This window comes from Oryza brachyantha, chromosome 6 (assembly GCF_000231095.2).
Source record: "Oryza brachyantha chromosome 6, ObraRS2, whole genome shotgun sequence".
NCBI classification, from domain to species: Eukaryota; Viridiplantae; Streptophyta; class Magnoliopsida; order Poales; family Poaceae; genus Oryza; species Oryza brachyantha.
The window spans coordinates 7,189,942-7,214,843 of record NC_023168.2 but is presented as its reverse complement, the minus strand read 5'-3'; the positions used below and the strand labels follow the sequence as shown (position 1 = coordinate 7,214,843).

The 24,902-nt window shown below is 40.3% G+C and overlaps 2 protein-coding genes across 3 annotated transcripts; both read left to right on the top strand.

Annotated features, from left to right (window-relative positions):
• The first annotated feature begins 2,766 nt into the window (after positions 1 to 2,766).
• On the top strand, positions 2,767 to 8,250 carry LOC102722220. Of its 2 annotated transcripts, XM_006655948.3 has the most exons (4): positions 2,767 to 2,818; positions 2,919 to 3,032; positions 3,975 to 4,076; positions 4,215 to 8,250. In XM_006655948.3, the coding sequence occupies exon 4, from the start codon at positions 4,287 to 4,289 to the stop codon at positions 7,926 to 7,928; it is 3,642 nt and encodes a 1,213-aa protein (XP_006656011.1). In that variant the 5' UTR covers positions 2,767 to 2,818; positions 2,919 to 3,032; positions 3,975 to 4,076; positions 4,215 to 4,286; the 3' UTR covers positions 7,929 to 8,250. The 2 variants fall into 2 exon arrangements, with proteins under 2 accessions (XP_006656011.1, XP_006656010.1); XM_006655947.2 differs by lacking the exons at positions 2,767 to 2,818; positions 2,919 to 3,032 and adding an exon at positions 3,350 to 3,411.
• Positions 8,251 to 13,549: 5,299 nt separating this feature from the next.
• Positions 13,550 to 19,946, top strand: LOC102721934. The gene is made up of 3 exons (XM_015838771.2): positions 13,550 to 14,163; positions 14,414 to 14,797; positions 15,313 to 19,946. The coding sequence occupies exon 3, from the start codon at positions 15,413 to 15,415 to the stop codon at positions 19,463 to 19,465; it is 4,053 nt and encodes a 1,350-aa protein (XP_015694257.1). The 5' UTR covers positions 13,550 to 14,163; positions 14,414 to 14,797; positions 15,313 to 15,412; the 3' UTR covers positions 19,466 to 19,946.
• The last annotated feature ends 4,956 nt before the right edge of the window (positions 19,947 to 24,902 follow it).

Sequence of the window (24,902 nt, the reverse complement as noted above, 5' to 3'; positions counted from 1 at the left end):
GTCGTCTATCTCTGTTGTTATCCGTGTGGCTCAAATCGGAGACGTAGAGATCTGATCCAAGGGCTATAAGTGCACCTAAGCAGACAATTTTATTAAGGGTGATCAAAATCTTTGTGACTAGCAAGGTTTGAATTGGAATTTATGATGGTTTTTCTTCCACGATAAATTCGCTCCCCCTATCTCTAATGGATATGGACTTTCAGCTTTCTCAGGTGGCCGGACAACTTTTGGCTTTTACACATGGCTGATGTGCAATAGGGAATTAAGCAAATATGACACTTTTAATTGTTATTTTACTTTAAAGATCACATCAAACAACTTTTTATTAGGTACACATAAAAAATTTTAATCACATCGGCTCAGTATACCAACAAACTTACTCATCCATATGTATGCCATATCTTTTTATCACATGAGATACTAGATATGACTTTAAAAAGAGAGTTGTGTATACTGTAAACATGGGGGAAATTATCAAGTTCAAAGTGGAAAGTTTGTTTTAAAGGTGATATCAAATGTAAAACTTTGGTAATAAAAGTAGTCGTATATTATTTGATTTTCTTTTTGAAAATATCTCTCTATCTGTGGGTCATATATTACTATTGCTATATTTTTAAACATAACTACGTACAATTGATAAAGATATTAAATTAATCTTAAAAAAATAAAATCTCATAAAGTTCCAATTTTACGATATGCTGTTATGATCTAATACTACTTAAAAGAACAATACTTCTCCCTCCATTCCACAATACAAGATTTCTAAATTCATATGGTTGATAATAAAAGTTAAAACTACACAAAGCTATTAAGGGGTAGTACAAAAGCATACCTAGCAGATACTATGTCCTATTATGAATCTAGAAATAAAATTAAAGTATAGAGGGAAAAATATTGCTCCAGCCGTTATACTCTATCTCATCTTTCAAAAATAGATCATCATCTATATTAAAAAGATATACTATATATTTAGATATTATCTCTTATATCTCAACATCCAATCTTAAAAGTAGATAGCAATAACAATATGAGGATGGTGGTTGTAAAATATTAATAAAATATATATGTATGACAGAATATGGACGTTCAATTGGAGTGATTATTAGTATTAAGAGAGAATGTATTTTAAATAATCATCTAAATAGCCATATAAATAATTAAATTTACGTGGACCGATGAAAATGTTCTGTATCCGAATCCTACGAACATTAGAGCACGTACAATAGAGGGCTATAAGCCAACTATAAATATATTTTAAAGAGATAAGAGGGGAAAGAGATGAGAGATGTGCTATTAATTTGTAGCCAGCTGTACACGGACTCTAAAGACAAAATATGTGTATGATATGTGGGACCATGTATTGATGTTTTGTAGCTAACTATTGTATGTATTGGCTATTAGATTAGCTATAGATGAATTGAAGTTATGGCCATGGTATTGAACTTGCTCTTAGCGGAAGAAACCCTTCGTATGGGAACAGTGAGAGTATTTTATGTTAAAGAAGCCGAAAGGATCGAGGGAAAGGGTCAGAGTGACAACGGCTCAGACGAGTACTATTCCCCCGTCACTCGTCAAGGCGGCGATGGGCGGACCAGCGGCAGAAGGCCGCGCCCGGCGACGAGCCGATGCCGATAGCGCCCGACACCGCCCCGAACCAAAGCCCGCGAGGCCCCCCTCTGCCCGTCGGCTGTTCGACGGAATGCCGGGCCGACCCGCTGCCCCGCGCGCGTGAAGTGTTCGACCGAATGCCTAAGCCGGGGGCCGGGGCCGGGGGGTCGTTCTCCGGCGCTGGCCGCAGCGGTCCTGGAGGCTGGAGCTCGGCGAGTCTGCCCGCGCGCCGTGTTAGTAGGAGTGACTCAAGTGCTCCGTGGAGGTCTTGACCATTCCCTGGCGCGTGCAGACTAGACTACTACCACCACCGGCGTTTCTTGGAGACCTGTGCAGTATTACCATTTACCAGCGTTTCTTGGAGACTTCCTTCTTCACTTTGGTTTGAACCTAGCGTGGAAACCGTGTGCCATTCAACGCATCTGCACTTCCGGACGGCTTATCGCGGTCCATGGATTCCATTTCGCTTCTGCAGTTACCTTGCTATTGCTTCGCAGCCTCCCGGGTAAGAGTACTTTAATTCACTAAAGGCGTTGTTCAGTTCCTAAATTTTTTTTTTAAAACCATCGCATCGAATTTTTGGACACCTAAATAAAATATTAAACATAGATGAACCAAAAAACTAATTGCACAGTTATAGAAGAAATTTTTTTGACGAATTTTTGAGCCTAATTAGTCCATAATTAGCCATAAGTGCTACAGTAACCAATATGTACTAATGACGGATTAATTAGGCTCAAAAGATTCGTCTCGCGGTTTCCAGGCTTGCCTTGAAATTCGTTTTTTCATTCGTGTCCGAAAACCCCTTTCGACGTCCGGATATTTGACGTGACACTTCTTCTAAAAATTTTCTCAATCTAGACACCACCTAACTTAACTTTGCTTATCTTTTAATACTATCTCCTGAAAAAAACAAATCTTGCTTAACTTTGTGTTTCAAAACCAATTATTGCCATGAGCTAAAAGTGTCATCTTTGCTATGTCGGGAATCCCCACTACTAGTATTGATATCCCGTTTTAACTACAGAGTTGCCATATTCCTCATAAAATATTCTGGATGCTGATTATGCCTGATTCAATTAGGTGCATGGCTGTTTCAGTTGCAATCGGTTTCTTCGTGAGTTATTGATCACGAGCTGAATCGTGGTTATTGCAAGATGGCCCCTACCTTGCTCTGCTCCGGTCGTCTCTGCTACGTTGACTTCACCAGGTCTTCTCTCCCTCTTTATTCACTCCTCCTTTGTAGCTTTTCTCTTCAACAGCTGGCCTATCTTCAGTCTCACAATTGCTTACCAGTTTGTCTTGAGCAGCTGAGCCATCCATGTCCGATTGCAACACATGGAATCTCATCTAGGATATGATCGTATTGCCTCTGGGGGTGGCCTCTCCATGTGATTATATGAGCACAGAGTTGCATTTCCATGGTATGGTCTTCCGTTCTTTTCCTGCTTGCTTAGTTCTTTGGTTGATACGTCTGGATGCAACTCGCCATTTCCCAAAATATACAGCTTCTGGTTAACGTTACCAGTGAGCCACTTACCCATTAGAATAGTTGGCACTTGCCAACTTCTAATTTTACATAGGGAAAATTCATGGCAAGTCACCACATTGGTTGTCTCGGATTTGCCATCTTCCCTGTTGTGGTTGATAGAATACCATCTATTAGACTCGATAGCTCTAGGATTTGCTACTTTGGCTTGACTGACCTTTCTCCTCAAAAAATGTCTTCACTCCTCATCCACATCCATGGACGGTCACGCATGGAGATTACAGTAGATGGTCGAGCTCAATTTTGGCATGGAGGTCTCGTTGTGTCTGCCCTTTGTATGCTTGATTATTTCTTGCTTGTTGAAACACTCACTGGTTCTTCAATTCATGCTTGATTCCACAATTGCATGTTGCTTTTCATGTTGAAGAAAAATTGCTATGCTTAATGCTCTGTTGTTAAAGTGTTGCTCTCTGCTTGAATTCCTAGCACTTCCTATCATTCATATTGATTGCTGTATTCTACTCTTGTCCCTTGTCATCTTCTTTGGAACATCTGACCAACTAGAGGTTTTCCTGGAGTGGTGGTCATGGTAAGGTGGAGTAATTTAGAGCTCGTAGAACTAGAAGGCCATTACAGTGTAGAAGGGATAAATGGGAAGAGAAAGACTCAGTTCACACAAAAAAGGAGTTAAATCTAAATGGAAAATATATTAATGAAATATCAAAGTGATGCTATTAAATCTTTTAACCAATTTTTACATTTAAAAAAAACAGATTTAGAACTGCACTGCTAGGTTTTGAACGAATTATTTGTATAAGTGATGTTTGCTTTTTATTAAAGATTTATGCTTATAATACGCTCTTGTTTTCATTTACAGGACCCCATGATGCACTCATAGCTGGATGGGGGAAAGTTAGTACAATTCTATACAATTAGAGCTAAATCATATGGTGGTTGTCATTGTGGTTTCACAAGCAAGGTAGCTTCCAACGTATCTTCTATGTGCTTTCTTTTTGGTGGGAGGAAGCATTGACTTTACCAAGTCTCTTGTCTTCCTAGCAGTTTTGTTTGCCATTGTTGTTCTGAATCGTCCTTGAATTATCTTTGAATATTCCAGGTATAATCTATCATCACGGAAACTCTTACCTACGGCTCGTCAGACTTGAAATCACAGACATTGGGTGACCAAATGGAAGATGGCACGCAGCCCAAGCTCACCACTTCTACGACCAATAACACAGGTGCACCGGTAGCAGTCACTTGTCAAAGCGAAGAAAACAACACCATGGAAGCTGGCAGTGATAGGCAGGATACCATGAATGGTTTGTCCAGCAGGTATTTATTATTGAATAGCCATGAACCTTCCAGCATCACGATTGATTTTGAGCTCTTGTGGAGACTGCGAAAGTATCTTGTAATGCTTGCGATCTTAGCAGTCAGTGTGACATACAATGCTGGATTAACCCCACCAGGTGGATTTCGTACAAAAAACACAGATACTCTGACACATGATGCTGGTGAACCTCTCCTTCGTGTTTACTTCTTCCAACGATATGAGATTTTCTTTTACTTCAATGCAACAGCCTTTGCTGCATCTCTTGTCTTAATCATATTGCTTCTAAGCAAGAGTGTGACGAGGCAGAATTTGTGGCTCCGTTCAATGCAATTCACTATGATATTAGACCTATTCAGCTTGATGGGAGCCTATGCTGCTGGAAGCTGCAGGGCAGTAAAGTCTTCCATTTATATATGGGTCCTAGTAGTTGCTGTTTTCATATATGTCGGGATTCACATCTTGATATGCATAAGGATATTTCCAAAATGGTTGAAAGAGAGGGCTAAAACGTTGCTACAGAAAATTCTACAAAAGTGGGGTGTACATGAGGAGCAAAGGAGCAGTGATGAAAAAAGGAACATTGAGGAGGCTCGCAAGTTCATTTTGATGCTTTCAACTTTTTCTGCAACTATCACCTACCAAGCAGGATTAAATCCACCAGGTGGTTTCTGGACACAAGACAACACTCATCCAGCTACCTCTATTCTTCGGAGTAACTATCTTGCCCGGTATAATTTTTTCATGAGTTGCAATGCAACTTCATTTGTGGCATCTTTGGTCACAATCATATTGCTTCTGAGCCCAGAATTGAGCAAGCATGGAATAAGGTCTAAAGCTGTTATTGTGTGTGTGATAGCTGACCTACTGGGCCTGATAGGTGCCTATGCTGCAGGAAGCTGTAGAGATGTAGCAGTATCTTTCTATGTTATGTCTGTCTCCATCATAGTCTTGATCTGCTTTGTAGTTTTAGCTGGAATATTGGTTTACAAACCTGTGGCAGACTGGCTACAAAAGATCAAACCAGACACTCTGCTATGCATTCATAAAATTGGCCGGGTTTTTTCATTGGAGTTTGGGAGCAATAAATCAATTGATAGAGAGCAAGAAAACTCCCAAGCAAAACATGAGCAAAAAGCAGTGCTTGTACTAGATGCACAAGAAGAAGTTGCTATAGAACAGTCAAGTTACCACCCGCAAAGTGCAAATACTGGAGAGGGCGAGTCAAATGCGAAGCATGAGCCTTCAGGAGAACGGCAATCTGCAAATTCCGAGAAGGCTGTGCCTGATTCTGACCATCCATTGGCCCGTTATCAGCAATCTATAGGTAGCAATGATGTTGTGTACAACCTGCAGGATCAATCTATAAACAACCTTCATCAATCTGCAAAGGAACCTGTGTCAACCACACAGCACCCATCTGCGGACAGTCAACATGCTACCAACTGTAAAGATGGTATGCATCAATCTGCAGACAGTAATCAAGATGCAAATTCAATGGAACAATCTTCAACAATAGATGATTTCAAGACTGCTAAGGATGGTATTTCTAATCCTGAGCATCAATCTGCAGACAAACACCATGTTGCAGATCTGAAGGAACAATCCTCAATAACTGATGACTTAAAGACTACAGATACTAAAGGCAGTATGCCTAACCCTGACAATCGATCTGCAGACAGTCAGCATGTTATGACTAAAATGGAACAATATTCATCAACTGATGAACCAGGGAGTATAGTTACACCAGAATCTAAAGTATCTTCTGATGTGCTTGTGGGAACCAGTGAGATTGAAACTGCTGAAGATAATAAAATTGCTAGACATGTTGAGAATGGTTGTATTGACAAGAATGAAGGATCTCCCAATGAAGATGGCAACAATGATCAAACTGCTAAGCATCTGGAGAAGTGCCGCACATATCTACTACTCCTTGCAATTCTTGCAGTATCTCTGACATACCAATCAGGTCTGAACCCACCAGGCGGCTTCTGGACTGAAAAGGAGGATGATCATTCTTCTGGTGATCCCATCCTTGAGGACAGTCACCATCATCGTTATATTGCATTCTTCTATCTAAATGCCATCGCCTTTGTTGCATCCGTTGTCCTGATCATTATGCTCCTGAACAGAAGAATGGCCAACAAGGCTATAAAACGGTGTGCACTGCAGATAGCAATGATAGTGATCCTCCTGTCCTTGACAGGGGCTTATGTCATGGGAAGCTGTAGGGAGACAAAGAATTCAATTTATATCTCAGTGTTGGTACTTCTTGTGCTTGCTTACGTTGGTGTTCATGTTTTGGTAGCAATTCATATAATCCCAGAAGGTTGGAAGAAGCGGGTGGCAGAAAAGCTAAAGCACCTCTCGTGCAAGAATTTTTGGTTACCTGTCCATGGTAGCACCCAGACAGATCATGGCAATGAGAAGGATTGGGAGCGAAGGCGCAATCTACTATTGATTCTTTCTATTCTTGCTGCAACTGTCACATACCAAGCTGGCATGAACCCTCCAGGAGGTGTATGGTCTGATGACAAGGATATCAATCGCAACCTTTCAGGCAACCCAATCCTCCAGGATAACAATTTAAAACGCTATGATGTGTTCTACTACTCAAATTCAGTCTCGTTTGTGTCATCTGTAGTCATCACAATACTACTCGTGAACAAGGAATCCTGTGAGCATGGCATAAAGTTCTACGCATTGCGAGCGTGTTTAGCAGTTGGATTGGTTGGCCTCTTAATCGCTTATGCCGCTGGAAGCTGCAGGAAAGCAAAACAATCAATTTATCTCGTCATCATTGCGGTTGCAGTTCTGATCTCCCTTATGATTCAAGTCTTTATAATATCTTCAGCACGTGGAGGGAAATTCTGCAAGTATATGGAAAGTTTGCTGGCATGTTTTTCTCAGGCTGAGGAGACTAGTCAAGATACTCCTTCTGGGCTGCAAGGGAGTCCAGATCGTTGTGAGAAAAGTGAAAGAAAAAGACACAAGTATCTGATGTTGCTCGCAATATTGGCGGCCTCCATCACGTACCAAGCTGGCCTGAACCCACCTGGTGGCTTCTGGTCGGATGAAAGTTCAGATGTCCACAAGGCTGGCACCCCAGTACTTCATGATATTCATCCCGACCGCTACAAAGCATTCTTCTGCTTCAATGCATTCTCCTTCATGTCATCCATTGTTGTGATCATGCTTCTGCTGAGTAAATCTGTCAGGGAGAAGAATGTACCACTTGAGGTGCTGCACTTGATCATGATACTGGATTTGCTGGCGCTCATGACAGCCTTTGCTGCAGGGAGCTGCAGGAAATTCAGGACCTCGGTCTATGTCTATGGGCTAGTAGTCTGTGTTACAATATACCTTCTGTTTGTGACTATTTTAGCAAGTGGCATTGCGAAATGTCTGAGATCGAGGAAGGTAAGCAACTTTTCCTATCAGAAGCATTCTGAACATCCTTCAAGAGCAAATACACCGCCACCTGAACAAGAGGTTTGAAGGTTTACTATTCACAGAGGTATCATTGAGTTGAAAAATCTGCTTTTCTTTTGCCTGCATGTAGTGGGTGGTTTCAGTTGATTGCATCTTGTTCTTGCATGCTCATGTAAACTTTAAAGTTCTGGTGATGTTGTATGCTGGTTGGCATATTTGATCAAAGTTGAAATTTCGGATGAAGCCTGAAGCTGCACATGTATTAGTTTCCAGTTTTTCATGCATTGACCAGAGTTGACAATGCTGACTGGTATTGTCGATAGCTACAAGCAGGCCATTTATATTGTTTCCATTATTTTTGATGTTGCGTATGCCCTCCATGGTTATATAGCGTACTCCTTTTAATTAATGTCGTTGACTTTTGGATCTACGTTTAACCTTTCATTTTATTCAAAATATTGCGTAAATATGCAAAATTATAGATTGTGCTCAAAGTTAGTTAGTAATAAATCACATAAAAAATAATTAATAATTATATATTTTTTAATAAGATAAATTGTCAAACATGGATTCAAAAATCAATGATGTTAATTAAGAAAACGGAGGGAGCAAGTAGTTACCGGTAGAGATGTGAACGATCGGAAATGGTTGGTAACATGCAAACCATTTTTGCAACCGTATTATTTCTCGGAAATGGAATTGGAAACGGTAAGAAATATTGTATTTCGAAAATGGAATTATTCGATCGAAAACATGTCGGTAATGGTCAGAAGACTCTAAACTGGTAATTTATTTCGGAAAATTAGAATTCCATAGTATTTAAGCGATACGTAGATACATAAACCATGATAAAACGAGATACGTAAATAGAAAATTATGCAGCATAGAGTAATACATAAGAGACACTAGACAATACTAGTCATTACCCTTATCACCTCGTGGGAGGAGGAATTATAGTTGAGTATTTGGGTTCTGGGGTTAGGCATGGGGTTTGTATGAAACAACGGTATTTTTCCATGTTCGTAAATGGCAATTACCGAAATAATACCATTTACCAACAAAACGATCGGTAAATAGCAAAACTATTTTTGTATTATTTACCATTTTTTTATCATTTCCACTGAACCATTTTCATTTCCTTCTGCAGTAATTTTCGGAAACGGTAACCATTTTCGTTACCGGGCATGCTTACGTGTCAGGAAAATTCTCCATTGTAGAGTTTTATGTTGCCATAATACCATGAAATTTCAGGTGTTGCTTTCTCGAGCTTATCTAGTACTTTGTGGCATGATTAGGAGTATCTTATTATGTTTGGTTATCGTACTGCTAAACTGTACGAATACGTCGTGCTTTTTTTAATTTATTTTTTTGGGCCGGTTAAGATTGGGGAATTTAATTTTGCCACCTTTAGATTTGACAATTAGTCAAATATTCTTCTTAGTAGGATTGCAGTTATTATTTTGTCATTGGAGAGAGAAGTTTTTCTATTTTTTTACCACTTTGTGTACTATAGGTTGCTACATGTGCATGCCAATATAGAATAGACGTGCAAAATTATCAATCTACCCTAATTAAAATACTATATAATCTCGGTTTAATGGAGATAAAATTAGAAAATAAATTAAAATATAGAAAGTAATTGATACGACAAAGCATTCATAATTACATACAAAACAATCATTCTAGGCCATGGTTGTGTGCAAACCTCATGGTTGTTGGCCAATAGTCTTATTTCTTCTTGCATCTAGGTCGCGTTCGTTGTAAGTAAGTTAACTTACCTGGCACGAAAAACATAGTAATAGATTAATACATAATTAATTAATTATTAATTATTAAAAAATATAAAATAGATTAATATGATTTTTAAAACAACTTTCCAATATAATTTTTTTACAAAAAATACACCGTTTAGCAATTTGGAAAGCGTGCACGTGAAAAACGAGGGATAAGTTAACTTAACTTGGGCAAACGAACACGGCCTTAATCTGTCTAGGCCATGGTTAAGCTAGCCCAGGATTTTCTTTCGGGGTGTGCAGGGTGACGATGACAAAAACTAGAGAGAATTCATTATATGCCACTGAAATTTCATCCGGTTCCTTCTATGGCATGTAAAAAATCAAACTTTTCTCTGGATCATTCACTTAATTTTTTCTGCCTTATGTGCCACTGCTGTTAACTTTTTCATCCAACTCCGTTAACTCATAGCATTTTGCTTACGTTCCTTTAATGCCACTACATGCCAAATGACCCGAAACATAGAATTGAAAATTGGTATTTTTGAATAAAATTTGAAATTAAGACATCTACATAGTAATGCATGTTCATAGATCATGTCTCAGAAGTGATTTTGAGACCATGAACAAGCTCTGAAGAACCCACAAGCTTGCAAAGCTGCGTCCTAAAGAATTATGAGCAAAGCTGCTTGTTTTGGCCCCAATCTCCTTAATGACACAGATCTGTTCTTCAACCATGGCCACGTTCGTTCATCCCCTAAGTTAACTTATCCCTCGTTCTCCGCGTACACGCTTTCCGAACTGCTAAATAGTATATTTTTTGTAAAAAAAATTTATAGAAAAGTTGTTTTAAAAAATCATATTAATCTATTTTATATTTTTTTAATAATTAATAATTAATTAATCATATATAAATCTATTATTACGTTTTTCATACCAGAGTAAGGTAACTTACCCCTACACAAACGAACGCGGCCCATGTTAGATATCATGTCCTTGCCTTGGTCACCAAATCCCTTTTTTTAATCTTTGGCTCACTGATCAGTTGAGAACAATTGCTTGCTTGGATATTGGAACACAGTGGATTTGTATTAATCTCTACAAAATTGAATTCTCTTGCAAAAATCTAGATGGTTATTGTTGATCTGAAACATCTTAGGGGCTTCTTCTAACCCTTCCTAAAGAAAAGAAAACATTACACGCATGCGGAAGAAATGCTTGTTTCATGTTTACCCATTCCACACAACAATTTGATGAATCCATAACAGCCAATACATATATATATATAGCCAAGCTGGCTTGGCTTTAAATATATGAACCATACTAGCGGTGTTAATGCTTATAACATACCCATCCGTATTGTGAGATTGGATGAAAAAAAGTTGTGTTGATCAAGCTTTTAACATATAGCGTCATTGGTGTTTGAGCAACTATGTTGAGTTCAAACCGTTAGCAACACAATATTAAGCCATATTATTGTTTCCTGTAAAAGAAAGACTAAGATCTTCTGCGCTTTATATTGGGTAAATATGTGAGATCAATTATATAATGTAAAATTTGTATAACTGTTGAGTTAATATATATAGTATGAACTTTGAAAATTATCGTCACACATGTTTTGTATCAAATTTACATTTAGACGCCTACTATGCTCTAAATAATAGACAGTCCTAATGCTATTTACCAACTCATGCTGCTATTTATCAACTACATTATACGAGCGTTGTATTCCCATCTTTATCCACGTACATGTATAAAATATAACTAACTTTATAAGCACATATTTACATGATGAGACAATGTTAGCACATATTTGCATGATGAGGCATTGTTTTGATGTCTAGCTCCTCACGCTCTCATGATGGGTAACAGACCTACTCAAATCGGTTGAAGCACACAAACGTAAGACTTAGAACAATTTGACTTACAACTATTTACGCAGCTATACTAACCTATAACTAGATGCTGATAGAGTCGACGTGATTGTTTGGGGTGGTTCATCACATGCCGATAGAGTCGATAAGATTGTTTGGAGTGGTTCTTGTGAAGTCGCTCCTAGAGTCTTGGTGTAGTGTTGCTTGTATCTTTTTGGAGTATGCATATACCCATTTGTCCCTCCGACCTCTGTTCAAATGCACTTCAAGATCAACATTGCCAAAAAATACAAGTAGTTAGACATCTAACCGACCACTATACCTGCCGACAACATTGTACTTATATATATAATTCAAGTGGTACGTCGCAATAAAACAATATATTTGAAGAAAATATTTAGATACTTTGACATTAAATGCTTGAGAATGAATCATTTAAGACATAGGTAATATGGCGAAATTATACATGAAGTTTGAATATGGCTACATGTGACCAAATTGGTTCGAAAAATGTTAATCTTCACATAATAATATATTGAAAGTTGCTACTATCAATTAGCATACACATCACACATACATATAACATATCATTGGCCCCCAGTCATTTGTGTACGGTAGCTAATGTAGTGAACCTCACAACTCGACTGCATGGTACTCACTCCGTCCTAAAATATACCTGAAGCAAATTATCAAAAATTCAAATAAGGGGCCAAATGGGAGTTCATATGGAAGAGCAAGGCTGTATCAAAAGTTCAATTCTTTGCCTGACTAATTGTGTTGGAGACGTCAGGGACTCGCTCCTCTAAGTGGTGGAGTTTGGCGCGGCAGACTGGACCAATGCCATTTGGTACCTTGCGGAGAACGAGCCAACAGTACCGGAATCACGATCGTCAACATAAACAACGAATAAATGGTTAGATCATCAAATTTATCGAGATAGGAGGAACAAGAGGAATCGCTATATTTCAGATCAACCAGTCCAATGCATAAGTAACACGGTTTTAGCATATCAGTACGTGGCTCTTTGGATTGATAAATGCAGCTGAACTAGTGGTTCAACAAGTTCACAACCTACATCCGTCCACGCAAACCGATTACACCAATCCGGGCTAAACTAGTAAAATACTCCTGTTGATAGTAGTGTGCAACCAAGGCTGGTGAACTATAGATCCTTTGACAACCTTATACTACCTATGTATTTTAAAAGAAGATATAGCTGATTTTTGTCACACGAACGAATTTGTGCAAATATGTAAAAAAAATAAGGTTATAGTTAACATATATCGATAATAAATTCAATCATAATAAAAAAGATAATAATAACATTAGTTTTTAAATAAGATGAATGTTCAAATGCGTGCCTAAAAAATCAACGATGTTATTCATTTAAAATATAGAGGTAATATATTTTTAATTAAAATTCATTAAAATTTTAGCTTACCTTTTTTTAGTCCCAATCCTTAAATTTTGATGCCCAAAATAGGAAACCATTACCACACGTACACGGTGCCGAGGCGGCCGGCGGCGAGGTCGGTCTTGGCCAGGGGAAGGAATTGCGAAAGCTCGTCGTCCACTGTCCACATCGGCCACGCACTCGGGGCCACCGGGCATAGGAACAACGGACCTACCCTTAAAAGGAATCAGTATTTTCGAGCTGCAGTCTACTAGCCCTATGCCTTTTCCCCGTTATAAGAGCAAATTCAAAGTATACTGCTAACCTAACAATTAATTTATACAATAATTATCTATAAAACATTAATATATGGTCCCACATATCATACACATATTATGTCTTAAAACCCGTGCTACAGCTAGCTACAAATTATTAGTGGCCCACCACTCTTCTCTTTTTTTCTTACCTGTTTAAAATATATTTACATCTGACTACTAGTGTACCTTCTCTAATTCGGGGCTTTTTTATAACAGAGGAGTAAAAAAAAAGAAAAAGGGACTAAAAAAAATCCAGCCAAAAGCTTGGACCCTCGTGCTCGTGCGGGACCCACCCGAATATCGCCACGCCCCACGCCCATCCCACTCCCACCCTACCTACCCACTCGGGCGGACGCCTCGGACTCTGCTCATTGTTTACTCCTCCCATCATCACATCGCTCCACAAGGCGACATGGCGGCGGCGGCGATCGGTGACGAGGCGTCGTCGGTCCTGGCCCGCCAGCTCCCCCCCTCCTGTCCTGCCGGACCGCTGTTGTTCGACGAAACGCCGGACCGAGCCGACGGCGTGTTTGCTAATTACTATTCCCTCTGCCCGCGCCCGTAAGGTGTTCGGACAAATGCGCAAGACGGCCACCACTCCGAACTTCCCGGAGTTGGACACGCCTGCGTGCGTGCGCGCTCTCAGCGGCCGTTTCTCGTGCGCGCGTCGGGGCCAGGAGGGGAGGGGGTGACTTTTCTTGGAGGTGTTCTTGGAGAGGAGTAGAAATGTCAAAGGTGAATTTCGGAGGCTCCGGGGGTAGGAAAGAATCGTCAACCTTGGCGCGGAGCCAAGTCGATGGCGTTCTCCTCGACTTCTCGGATGGTGTCAACTCTCAAACCTTTGCCCGTGTGCAAACCGTGTGCCCGTCGGGTTTGGCTTTGTCCAGCCGGTCTGCCTGGATGTGAGATGATCGATTCGTCTGCTTCGCGCTCATCGAAGTCTACGGATTCCATTTTGTTTATCTACACTGCATCGCCTGACAGGTACTGAAGCGATTGCCTTTGTTTACCTGTGTGCTCCAAACCAAATACTAGCGCAGCAGTGGAATGTGAAATTTTTTTTTTTTACAAATTTTCAATCCATCTGTGATGTGATGCTGAAAGTTGAATTGGGTAATCGGTATGCCTTCTGTTGATGTTCTTTTTTCTATTTGGTGTTCCAAGTTTCCAACTTGATTGTGGTTTTATTATGCCTTTTTCTATATGAAAACATTTGATCAGGTGCTTGTTACAGCTTGCACTCGATTTCTTAATTAGGCATGACCACAAGTTGATAGCGTTAACACATGGCGTGGTTGTTCGTTGCTGTGGGGGCAAAACAAGATGGCCCCCTCCCTCAGTCCTTCGCTGTGCTGATGTCCTTTGGGCCGTTGACTCCAAAGTCTTCTCTCGTTGTCCTATTCTTCTCTTGTGGTGTTCTTGTTCACGCCATTCTTGAGGCTTGAGCACCCGAGGTTCCGAGTCTTGCAGGTGTGCTCTCTTGTCTGAGGAGCCGAGTGATCCGTCTGCTCTGGATACAAGCTCGAAGATGTGGCCTCGTATAGGAAATGATGATGCGGCAGGTGTGGATGGCTTCGCCATTTGATTACATGAGCATTCGGATGCCTTTCCATGCCAGGTATGGTCTTACTTCCTCTTCCGAAGTACATACTTATTTTGCTGATAGAACTAGATTTAACATACCTTCGCAGTGTCTGGTTTCTAGTGAACTTTACCAGTTTCTCCGCAGAATTTGCTAAGAACAGTACTAAAATACTGGTAATAGCCAAATCAAATCATGGTATAGAGGTGACATTGCTAATTCTATTACTCTGTTGAAGTATAAACAATGGGGGTTTTATCGTTCATTAAGAGAATGTTTACTCTATATCCTTGTTTTAGCATTAATTCAGTGTGATTCTCATATTTGACTTGATTGTGGGTCCAACTTAATAAAGCTAGCACATGATAATTCATAGGCTAACTGTGGCCTGTGCGGCCAAGCAAGCAAGGTTATTTTCTGTAAGATTGAGTGGTTTTTGGTACTGTATTTGTTTTGGATGTTGACTTCAGTACCTAGAAGTCTTTCTTTCTTGTTCTTGTTCTGCGACCCCAAGTTCAGAATCGTACCTGAATAAGCTTTGAATCTTATAGATATCTTCGCTCATTCAATGTCCAAGGAGCTATTTCCTGTTGCTGGCAACAAAGGATAAAGTGCAACTGAGACCTGCAATCTCAGTTCTGGAGCAACCAGATGGCACATGCCAGGAGCCAACATGAGTGTGCCATTGCTCTGACCAACACCACAATTACTCCAGGACCAGGCAGTAATGAGATTGAAGATTGCAGCTACCATGCAGAGGGCAATGGGATGGTTAGCATTGTCGCAGGCAGTAGCTGGCAATATGCCATGGACGAATTTAAACTCTTGTGGGGGTTGCGGAAATATTTGGTACTGCTTGGAATTCTAGCTGTTAGCGTGACATACAATGCTGGATTAACACCACCGGGGGGATTCTGGACATTAAACGAATATGGCCATATTGCTGGTGACCCTGTCCTTCGTGTTACCTTCTATCAACGGCATGAGTTATTCTTTTACTTCAATGCAACAGCGTTAGCTGCATCTCTTCTCTTACTTGTCTTGCTTCTGAGTAAGAGAGTGACCAGGCATAAGTTGTGGCTCCGTTCAATGCAGTTTACTATGATTTTGGATCTATTCAGCCTGATGGGAGCCTATGCTGCTGGAAGCTGCAGGGCACTTAAATCATCCATTTATGTCTTGATTCTAGTCATTGCTGTTTTTGTTTATGTTGGGATTCATATCCTAGTTTCAATAAGGGTTATTCCAGAAGCCTTGAAAGAGAAGGTGCGGGCAAAATTAATTCAGATTCTACCCAAATGGTGTATCCATGACGAGGAAAGGAGCAGCCATCAAGAGAAAGAAGTTGAGGAGGCTCGCAAGTTCATTTTGATGCTTGTAACTTTTGTGGCTACTGTCACGTACCAAGCTGGGCTGAGTCCACCAGGTGGCTTCTGGTCTGACAATGACAATGACGCTCCTCGATACAAGCATCCTCCAGCTACTTCAGTTCTTCGCAGTAACTACCTTGGCCGCTATAACATATTTGTGGTTTTCAATTCAACTTCCTTTGTTGCATCTTTGGTCACAGTCATACTTCTTTTGAGCAAAGAATTGAGCACACATGGGATAAGGTCCAAAGCAGTGGTTCTTTGTGTGGTAGTTGACTTATTGTGCCTTGTTGGTGCTTATGCTGCTGGATGCTGTAGAGCTGTAGCCACATCAATCTATGTGACGCTTATTATCATTGTTGTTTTGATCTTCTTTGCATTATTAGCTGTGACCTTTACCTACAAACCTGTAGCAGACTGGCTAGTAAATATCAAATCAAAATATTGGGACTGCATGGATGCAGTGGGCCGTGCCCTCTCCTCAACTTATGGTAGCATCAGAGAGCAGGATAATTCTTCTAGTCGTCATCAAGCTTCAATCCGTGAAAGTGTTGCAATTACAGAAGACAAAGCCTCTGAAACAGAACACCAGTCTGATGATAATCAGGGACACAGATTGAGCCAAGGAGAGCAGGAGAATTCTGCAAGTCGTCATCAAGCTTCAGTTCATGAAACGTCACCGGCGGAATACGAAGCCTCTGAAAGAGAACACCAGTCTAATGACAATCAGGGACACATTTTGAGCAAAGGAGAGCAGGAGAATTCTTCAAGTTGTCATCAAGCTTCAGTTCATGAAACATCACTGGCAGAAGACAAAGCCTCTGAAACAGAACACCAGTCTGATGACAATCAGGGATACAGATTGAACAAAGGAGAGCAGGAGAGTTCTGCAAGTCGTCATCAAGATTCAGTTCATGAAACGTTACCGGCAGAAGACAAAGCCTCTGAAACAGAACATCAGTCTGATGACAATCAGGGACACAGATTGAGCAAAGGAGAGCAGGAAAATTCTGCAAGTCGTTGTCAAGATCCAGTTCATGAAACGTCACCAGCAGAAGACAAAGCCTCTAAAACAGAACACCAGTTTGATGGCAATCAGCAAATATCAGACACCATAAAGATGGAGTCTTCAGAGGAGCTTTTAGCAGCAGATAAACAGCAAGTTGTAACTAGGTCTGTTTTCAACTCACAGTATATATCAAATACCAAAGAGATAGAGTCCCCTGATGAACAACCACCACTGGATAAACAGAACACTGTAGATACTAAGGAGACTGTCTCCAACTCAATACATCCAGCAGGGGACAACCAACAATCAGAAAATACAGAAGATGTTGTGTGTAACCTGTACAATCAGTCTACAATCAGCCTATTTACAAACATGAACGAGTCTATGTCCAGCACGGACCATCTATCTGCAGTAAACTGCCAGCAAACAACATATACCAATGATGGTATATCTGCTGAGGACCAGCAAGAGGCAAGTAAGAAGGGGCAATGTTCAACTAATTACATCAAAAGTATGTTTTCGCCAATGGAGGGCTTTTCTAAACAAAATATGTCAGCCAATCGCTGTAATAGAGCCACCGGCAATATCACATCGAGTGAAGTGCCTTCTGTCCCTGCGCAAGCCTGTGAGCATGCTGACGGTTCAGAGCAGCACATGACAGTTGAGATTGGTAGAATTATCAGAGATCCTGAACCTGCTGCGAATGTCCATGTTTACAGTGGTCGAGGAGCACCTGGTCAAATTGTTGATGACAATCCAACTGAGAAGCACCTGAACAAGACCCGCACATATCTGCTTCTTCTTTCCATTCTTGCAGTGTCTCTAACTTATCAATCAGGTTTGAACCCACCAGGTGGCTTCTGGTCAAGAAGTGAAAACGAACATTCAGCCGGTGACCGCATCCTTGAGGACACATACCATCCCCGCTTTATTGCATTCTTCTATGTCAATGCAATTGCCTTTGTGGCATCCATTATCATGATTATTTTGCTCCTGAACAAGCTGATGAGTGAAAAGGTTACAAAACGACGTGCATTGCCAATAGCCATGATAGTGAACCTACTTTCCCTTACTGTAGCTTTTGTTTTAGGAAGCAGCAGGGAAGCCAAGAAGTCCACATATTCATCAGTTTTGGTAGGTCTCGTACTTGCTTATGTTGCTGTTCATGTTCTATTGGCAATACATGTAATCCCCAAAAAGTGGAGAACATGGGATCATGAGTCGAAGAGCAGTTCAGGCCCTGCATTGCCTAAAAACAGGACAGAGGATGATCTTAAGGAGTTTGGGAGGAGGCGTAATCTACTATTGATTCTTGCAATTCTAGCTGCAACTGTCACATACCAGGCTGGCATGAACCCTCCAGGAGGTGTATGGTCCGATGACAAGGATGTCAGTGGCAAGCCAGGAAATCCTGTCCTTCAGGACACACACTCAAAGCGCTATGATGTGTTCTATTACTCAAATTCAATCTCATTTGTGTCATCTTTAGTTATCACAATATTACTCGTGAATAAGGAATCCTGTGAGCATGGAATCAAGTCATATGCTTTGCGAGTGTGTTTGGTTGTAGGCTTGCTTGGCCTCCTGATTGCATATACTGCAGGCTGCTGCAGGAATCGGAAGCAATCCATCTATCTCATCGCCATTGCTGTGGCAGTTCTAGTATCCCTTGCGATTCAAGTTCTACTATCTTCAATTTATGGGGAACTATTATCTCAATTTATGGACTGCCTGCAGAGTTGTCTTTTCGGTGCCAAGAAAGTTCAACAAGACACTCCCGTCTTGCCGGAAGCTTCAGAACATGTTGAGAAAGAAGTCAAAATACTGAAGAAAAAGCACAAGTACCTGATGCTGCTTGCAATTTTAGCGGCCTCCATTACATACCAAGCTGGTCTGAACCCACCTGGTGGCTTCTGGTCTGGTAATGCAGGCCATGCGCCAGGCAACCCAATACTTCATGATGTTCATCGCCTGCGCTATGATTTATTCTTCTGCTTCAACTCTTTCTCCTTCATGGCATCAATTGTTGTGATCATGCTTCTGCTGATTAACTCTGTCAGGAAGAAGGATGTGCCCCTTGAGGTATTGCGTGTGATCATGATACTAGACCTGCTGGCTCTCATGACAGCTTTTGCTGTGGGTAGCTGTCGAAGGTTCTGGACTTCACTATATGTCTATGCGCTAGTAATAGGTGTTGTAATATGGCTCTTGCTTCTAATTGTTTTGTCAAGTAAGGTCGCAAAATTTCTGCTACGAAGGAGGTTTTCCAGTCACACCGACCCTAAACCAGCTTCAAGAACAAATACACTGGCACCTGGGCAGTAAGTTGAAGCTACAATTTATTTTCTGCATTGTCTGCAAATGAGTACTTTTGGTCAGCATTTTTCTTCTTGATGTTTCATCCATGAGATATCCTAATCTCTCTGGTTCATTTGATGTATACGATCATGTTTGTTTCCTCGGATATATTTAGATACTTAGTTATTTGTGACATGATCCCGTTCAAAAGTGATTTCTGTTACCAGCTAGATCCTGCTTGCGTGAAGTGTTTATGTAACGTCAGCAGTGTATTTAACTTCGCTAAATCCTGCTTCAAAAAGGTGATAGTGGCACAGAATGAGTTTGCACTGGTGACATTATCAGTTGAACGCCCCAGATTTTTCAAATATCTGTGTTAGCCATGCTTTTCCGAGGAGAGGTCCATGTATGCATAGCAGTTTACTTGGCTCTTTCATCCTCGCCAGTGTAAAAAAGGGCTAACTTTACATACTGATTGTAATATGCCTGAACTCTCTACATGTGAGTAATTCCATCGACAACACACAGCATAGATATTGAGAGGTAAAAAATGGTATCTCCTAATATCTCCTAATAACTAAGATACCAAGAGATACTAAATTTATATAGAAAAAAGTGTTATCTCCTAATATCTTTTTAAAGAAGTTAAAATTGCCCTACAAATAAATGTTCTGTTTTATTCTGCATGTTTTCATGACAATGCCAAATTGGAAGAGCTAGTGTAATTTGTGGCGTACATTTATCAGACAACCAATCATGTGAAAACTGCTCTTTTGATCGTGTTACATATGTGTGCTTACTGAATCTTCTGGTAGACTCTTCGTGACCGAAATCAAGCACATCCACTTCACCTGTGTAGGTTCACCCTGAGCTGACGATATTTACCGCAAAACAATTATTCCAATATACTACTCAGTCTCAAAAAAAAAAATTTCTGGGTTTCGTAGGTCGAGCGTTTGACCATCTGTCTTATTTAAAAAATTTATTAAAAAATGAAAAAAATTAGTCGCACGTGAAGTACTATTTATGTTTTATCATTTAGTAACAATAAAAATATTAATTATAATTTTTTTAAATAAAACGAATAGTCAAACATTCTATTAAAAAACATATATATTTGTTTATTTTGGGACGAAGGCGGTAAGCTTTTCCCCTCCTATCCAAATACTTCCCTGTCAGCCCGCCTCATATGATATTTAGACATAGTGCTTGATATGATATAATTTAGTACCGTAATGATTCACATCCAAATCTGATACTAGGTTACAGATTATTAGATTTCAAGACGAAGATAGTAGCAACTAAACATACGTACTCACTCCAATCTATATTGTAAAACCTTCTAATACATAAATTTGTACATTAATTAATATATATATATATATGTGTTAGATTTATTAACATTATTGTAAATATGGATAACATCTTGTATCAGGAGATGCCAGGAGTATTGCCTAAAGAAAAAAAAACTAAACATAATTACCACTTGCATGTTTCCAAAGCCATACGATGATGTGATACTTAAGCCCCGTTCAGCTCCAAAAAAATTTTTGGGAGAGAAGTTACATCGACGCGTGTGGTCACAATTTAAATTATTAAACGTGGTCTAATTACATAACAAATTTTAGATTCCGCCTTAAAACCGCGAGACGAATCTTTTGAGTCTAATTAATCCGTCATTAGTAAATATTGGTTACTGTAGCAATTATGAATGATTATGTACTAATTAGGCTAAAAAGATTCGTTTCACAATTTTCTCCATAATTGTATAATTAGTTTTAATGTTCTTGTATATTTAATACTTTATTTAATTGTTCAAAGATTCGATACGATGCTTTTGGAAACTAAACAGGGCCTTAGTCTCTCTGTCCCAAAAGAAGCAAATTTTTAGTTTTAGTGTCCAGCATTTGATCATCCATCTTATTTGAATTTTTTAATTTTTAAAAATAATTAGCCATATATAAAATACTATTCATATTTTATTATCTAATAAAAATAAAATTAATCGTAAATTTTTTAAATAAGACGAAGCATCAAACATTGTATTTAAAATCAAAGATCGATTTATTTTGGGAATTTTTTAATATGCCTTTGTCAGGCCAGCTAAAAGATTCGATAAAGCAAGGGAAAAAAAAAGACCCATCCAAAAGCATGGAGTCACGAGTCACGACCGACCCCAGGCAGTGGGGACGGCGACGGCGACTGGCCGTCGGTCTTTGTTTAACCGGCCGCGTCACTCCGCACCCGCAGGGCGGCGGACCAGCAGATAGTGGCCGGCCGGCCGGCGGGCGAGGAGAGACCGGAGTCGACCCCGCCGCGCGCCGAGACTGACTGAAAAGGGCTGACCAGCTCTCCGGAGCAAACGCGTTTTTCAGTCAGTGAGGTGTTCGAACCAATGCCTAAGCGGGAGGGATCGAGGTGTACGTCCCGGACACCGGCCGTCGCTCCGCTCCAGTTCCGGAGCTCGACGCCGACGCGTTTGCTGGCGCCGCACTGTAGGAGCGAAGCAAGTGCTGCGTCCGGAGCCGGAGGCCATTTCCCTCCCCGGGCGTTTCCTGGAGAGCTTTTTGCAGATGGTATATATGAACATTCACAGCCCGGCCTACCAACCAAACCTTGTGTTTTTCTTGCAAATATGCAACAAAGGGTTGCTCAAGTGCGATGCCGCTTGATGACGTCGTATGAAGGCTTGTTGCTGCCTGAAATTTTGATATTTTGCTATTTTTGAAAAACTTATTTTATAAATAGACCCATGAAAAAACTTACTGTATAAATATCTTTTTGACCACGTCAATGTCATTGGTGCCGTCGTTTACGACGATGGCACCAATGACATTGGCGCCGTCCTATACGACGATGGCGCCAATGATGTTGGCGCGGTCAAAAAGGTTCATTTGTACAATAAATTTTTAATGGTCTATTTATAAAATAAGTTTTTCAAAAGAACCAAAATATTAAAATTCTAATGGTGCTGCTCTCGACCGGTTGGTCTATGAGATAAAGGAGCCAGCATAGCTCGCAAGTCGCAACCAACCAAACCTTCATCATCACCAAATCTCCCTACCTTCGGAAGCAATTGGTCAAAGGATTTGGTGCTAGATGCTATGAATATTAAGTATGGCTTGGATTTTTTTGGGTTGGCCTCGTTGTCATGATGCGACACAAAGAAACGGAGTAGCACGCATATATCTTTTGGTGGAAACTTCATAAATCAAATTATCTTTGTACTTCATGTTGATCAAGACATCATCAACATACGCTTCTACGTTTCGCTCGACCTATGATTGAAGACACCATTATATAGTACACTGCTATATTGCTACTACATTTTTCGAACCAAAAGACATGGTGATATAGCAGTACGCTCCAGAGGATACGATAAACAAAGTCTTAAGCTGGTTAGATTGTTTCAAACTGATCTGGTTATACCCCGAGTAGCAACAAAGGAACCTTAGCAGCTCAAATCCGATAGTTGAATGTACAACCTGGTCAATCAGTGGTAAACAAAAAGATCTTAGGACATGTCTTATTCAAATCCGAATAATCTACACACATACATCGATCATTGTTTGCTATTGTTCAGGACTAGGACTAGATTTGCTAGCCAATCCGAGTAATGTACCTCCTTGACAAATCCTACTGCTAACAATTTGGTTAACTCTTTCTTGATCGTATTCTTCCTATCTTAGGTAAATCATTGAAGCCTTCATCCAAGAAAATATATTATTATTCTCTTGCAGGATGATGATGAGGATGATAGGAATTGAAAAAAAATTTGACAACACCTACACTCTATATGTCTTTTATAGTTTAATAACTGAAGATGACATCAAATCACAGATATATCTCTAATCATAATATCATAGATTCATATTGCATAATTTTGTGGAATTTGTGAGCTACCAGGCTTTGATGTATAATTTGACAGGGATCTGTGTGTTACTATGCTTTGATGAGCTTTGTGAGCTACTTCCTCTGGCTCCATAATTCATAATGTTTTAGTTTGGTCAAACTTTTAAAACTTTAGTTATTAATGATCTGAAAATATTAGGGTAATATATATAGATGAATCATAAAGAATACTATAATAGAAATTAACACTTATTATATATATATTAATGTAAAATCACAATAAAAGATTAATTTTAGAAATAGTATGACTGTCCAAAATGACATAAACTATTAAATTGGAGGGAGTATATTAGTTTGGTTTTTTTGGGTTAATCAACAACTATAACTAAATTAACCAAAATTATTTCGGTTAGTCCCAACTAGCAACCGAGAAATTCGGTTTTGATCTGGTTGGTTTCGACCCTAAAAGCTCACCCACAGTAAAAATTGACCTTTTTCGATAAGAAAAAGGCAGGTGAGCTGAACGCCGCGCATGAACGAGGACGCGCGCGAGCATCCGCGTGTTAGGGATAACTAGAGATTGCTCGCCGCTCTTCGTTTACTACCTCAGCAAAAGTGTGTCGCTGGCGACGGACAGCGGCGGCTACGACGACGCAGGCGAGGACAACTCCAGCGAGGGGACGGACCTGAGCGCGACACAGTCCGAGCGCCGCCGGAGGAAACGCGCCTCCCTTGCTGCCTGGTTCGTACCTGCCTGCATCCGTGGTGTTGGACGAAATGCTGGCCCGAGCCGAGCTCCCCTCATGGCTGGCTCTCCGATCCGCCCGGCCTCCGTTGCTCCGGGGTCTGCACCCCGTGGGTTGCTGCCGGTGCAGGGAGGCGTGGTTCTTGGAGCGCGCGCTTGCGCTTGGCTGGAGATGTTGGAATGCAGACTGAGCTGTATTTGAGCATGGCGATGTTTCCCGTGCGAAGGTATGCCGTTCATACTTGGATAGTTGCTGCTATTACTTGCCGTTGCCAATTTGATACACATACTACACCTCGCAGTTCATCTATGGTAGCTGTTCAGTGGTGAAAAAAACAAAGGAGTTTATCTTCAGGAATCTAGTAACCAATGCTTATTTATACTAATCATTTTATTACGGAAATCAAATCTGAGTAGTTAACTGACCTCAATAATATTTAGTTTCCAACATGATACGATCAAAATGTCATTAGTTTAATCTGTACCTTGTTTTCTGTTGCTATCACTAGTTTTACTGGGCATGTATTATACCCTATCACGGGTCTAACTGCAAAGTGGGTCTATGATGGTTTTATTAGTGAGTGACAATACCAGCCAGGCTGGTGTGGAATTGTCGATGCTTATAATTGACGTTTCTAAACTTTTTAGTCATTTACAAGTTTATAGGCCACACTCAATTTCTTAATATGCTACTTTTTTTTTGTCTTTCTTAATATGCTACTTGTGCAAGCTGCTACAATACAAAATGTTGCTATTGCCGTGGGGCCAAGAAAGCACAACCTGTCCAGTCTCAGGTCCCAATGCTATTTATCGTACCTCTCATTGTTTGGTCATTGACTTCACTAGGTCTTTGCTCTTCGTCTCTGT

What these genes read in the sequence shown, in the direction of transcription:
- LOC102722220 (XM_006655948.3), top strand. Translation starts at nt 4,287, where the DNA reads ATGGAAGATGGCACGCAGCCCAAGCTCACCACTTCTACGACCAATAAC.
- LOC102721934 (XM_015838771.2), top strand. Translation starts at nt 15,413, where the DNA reads ATGGCACATGCCAGGAGCCAACATGAGTGTGCCATTGCTCTGACCAAC.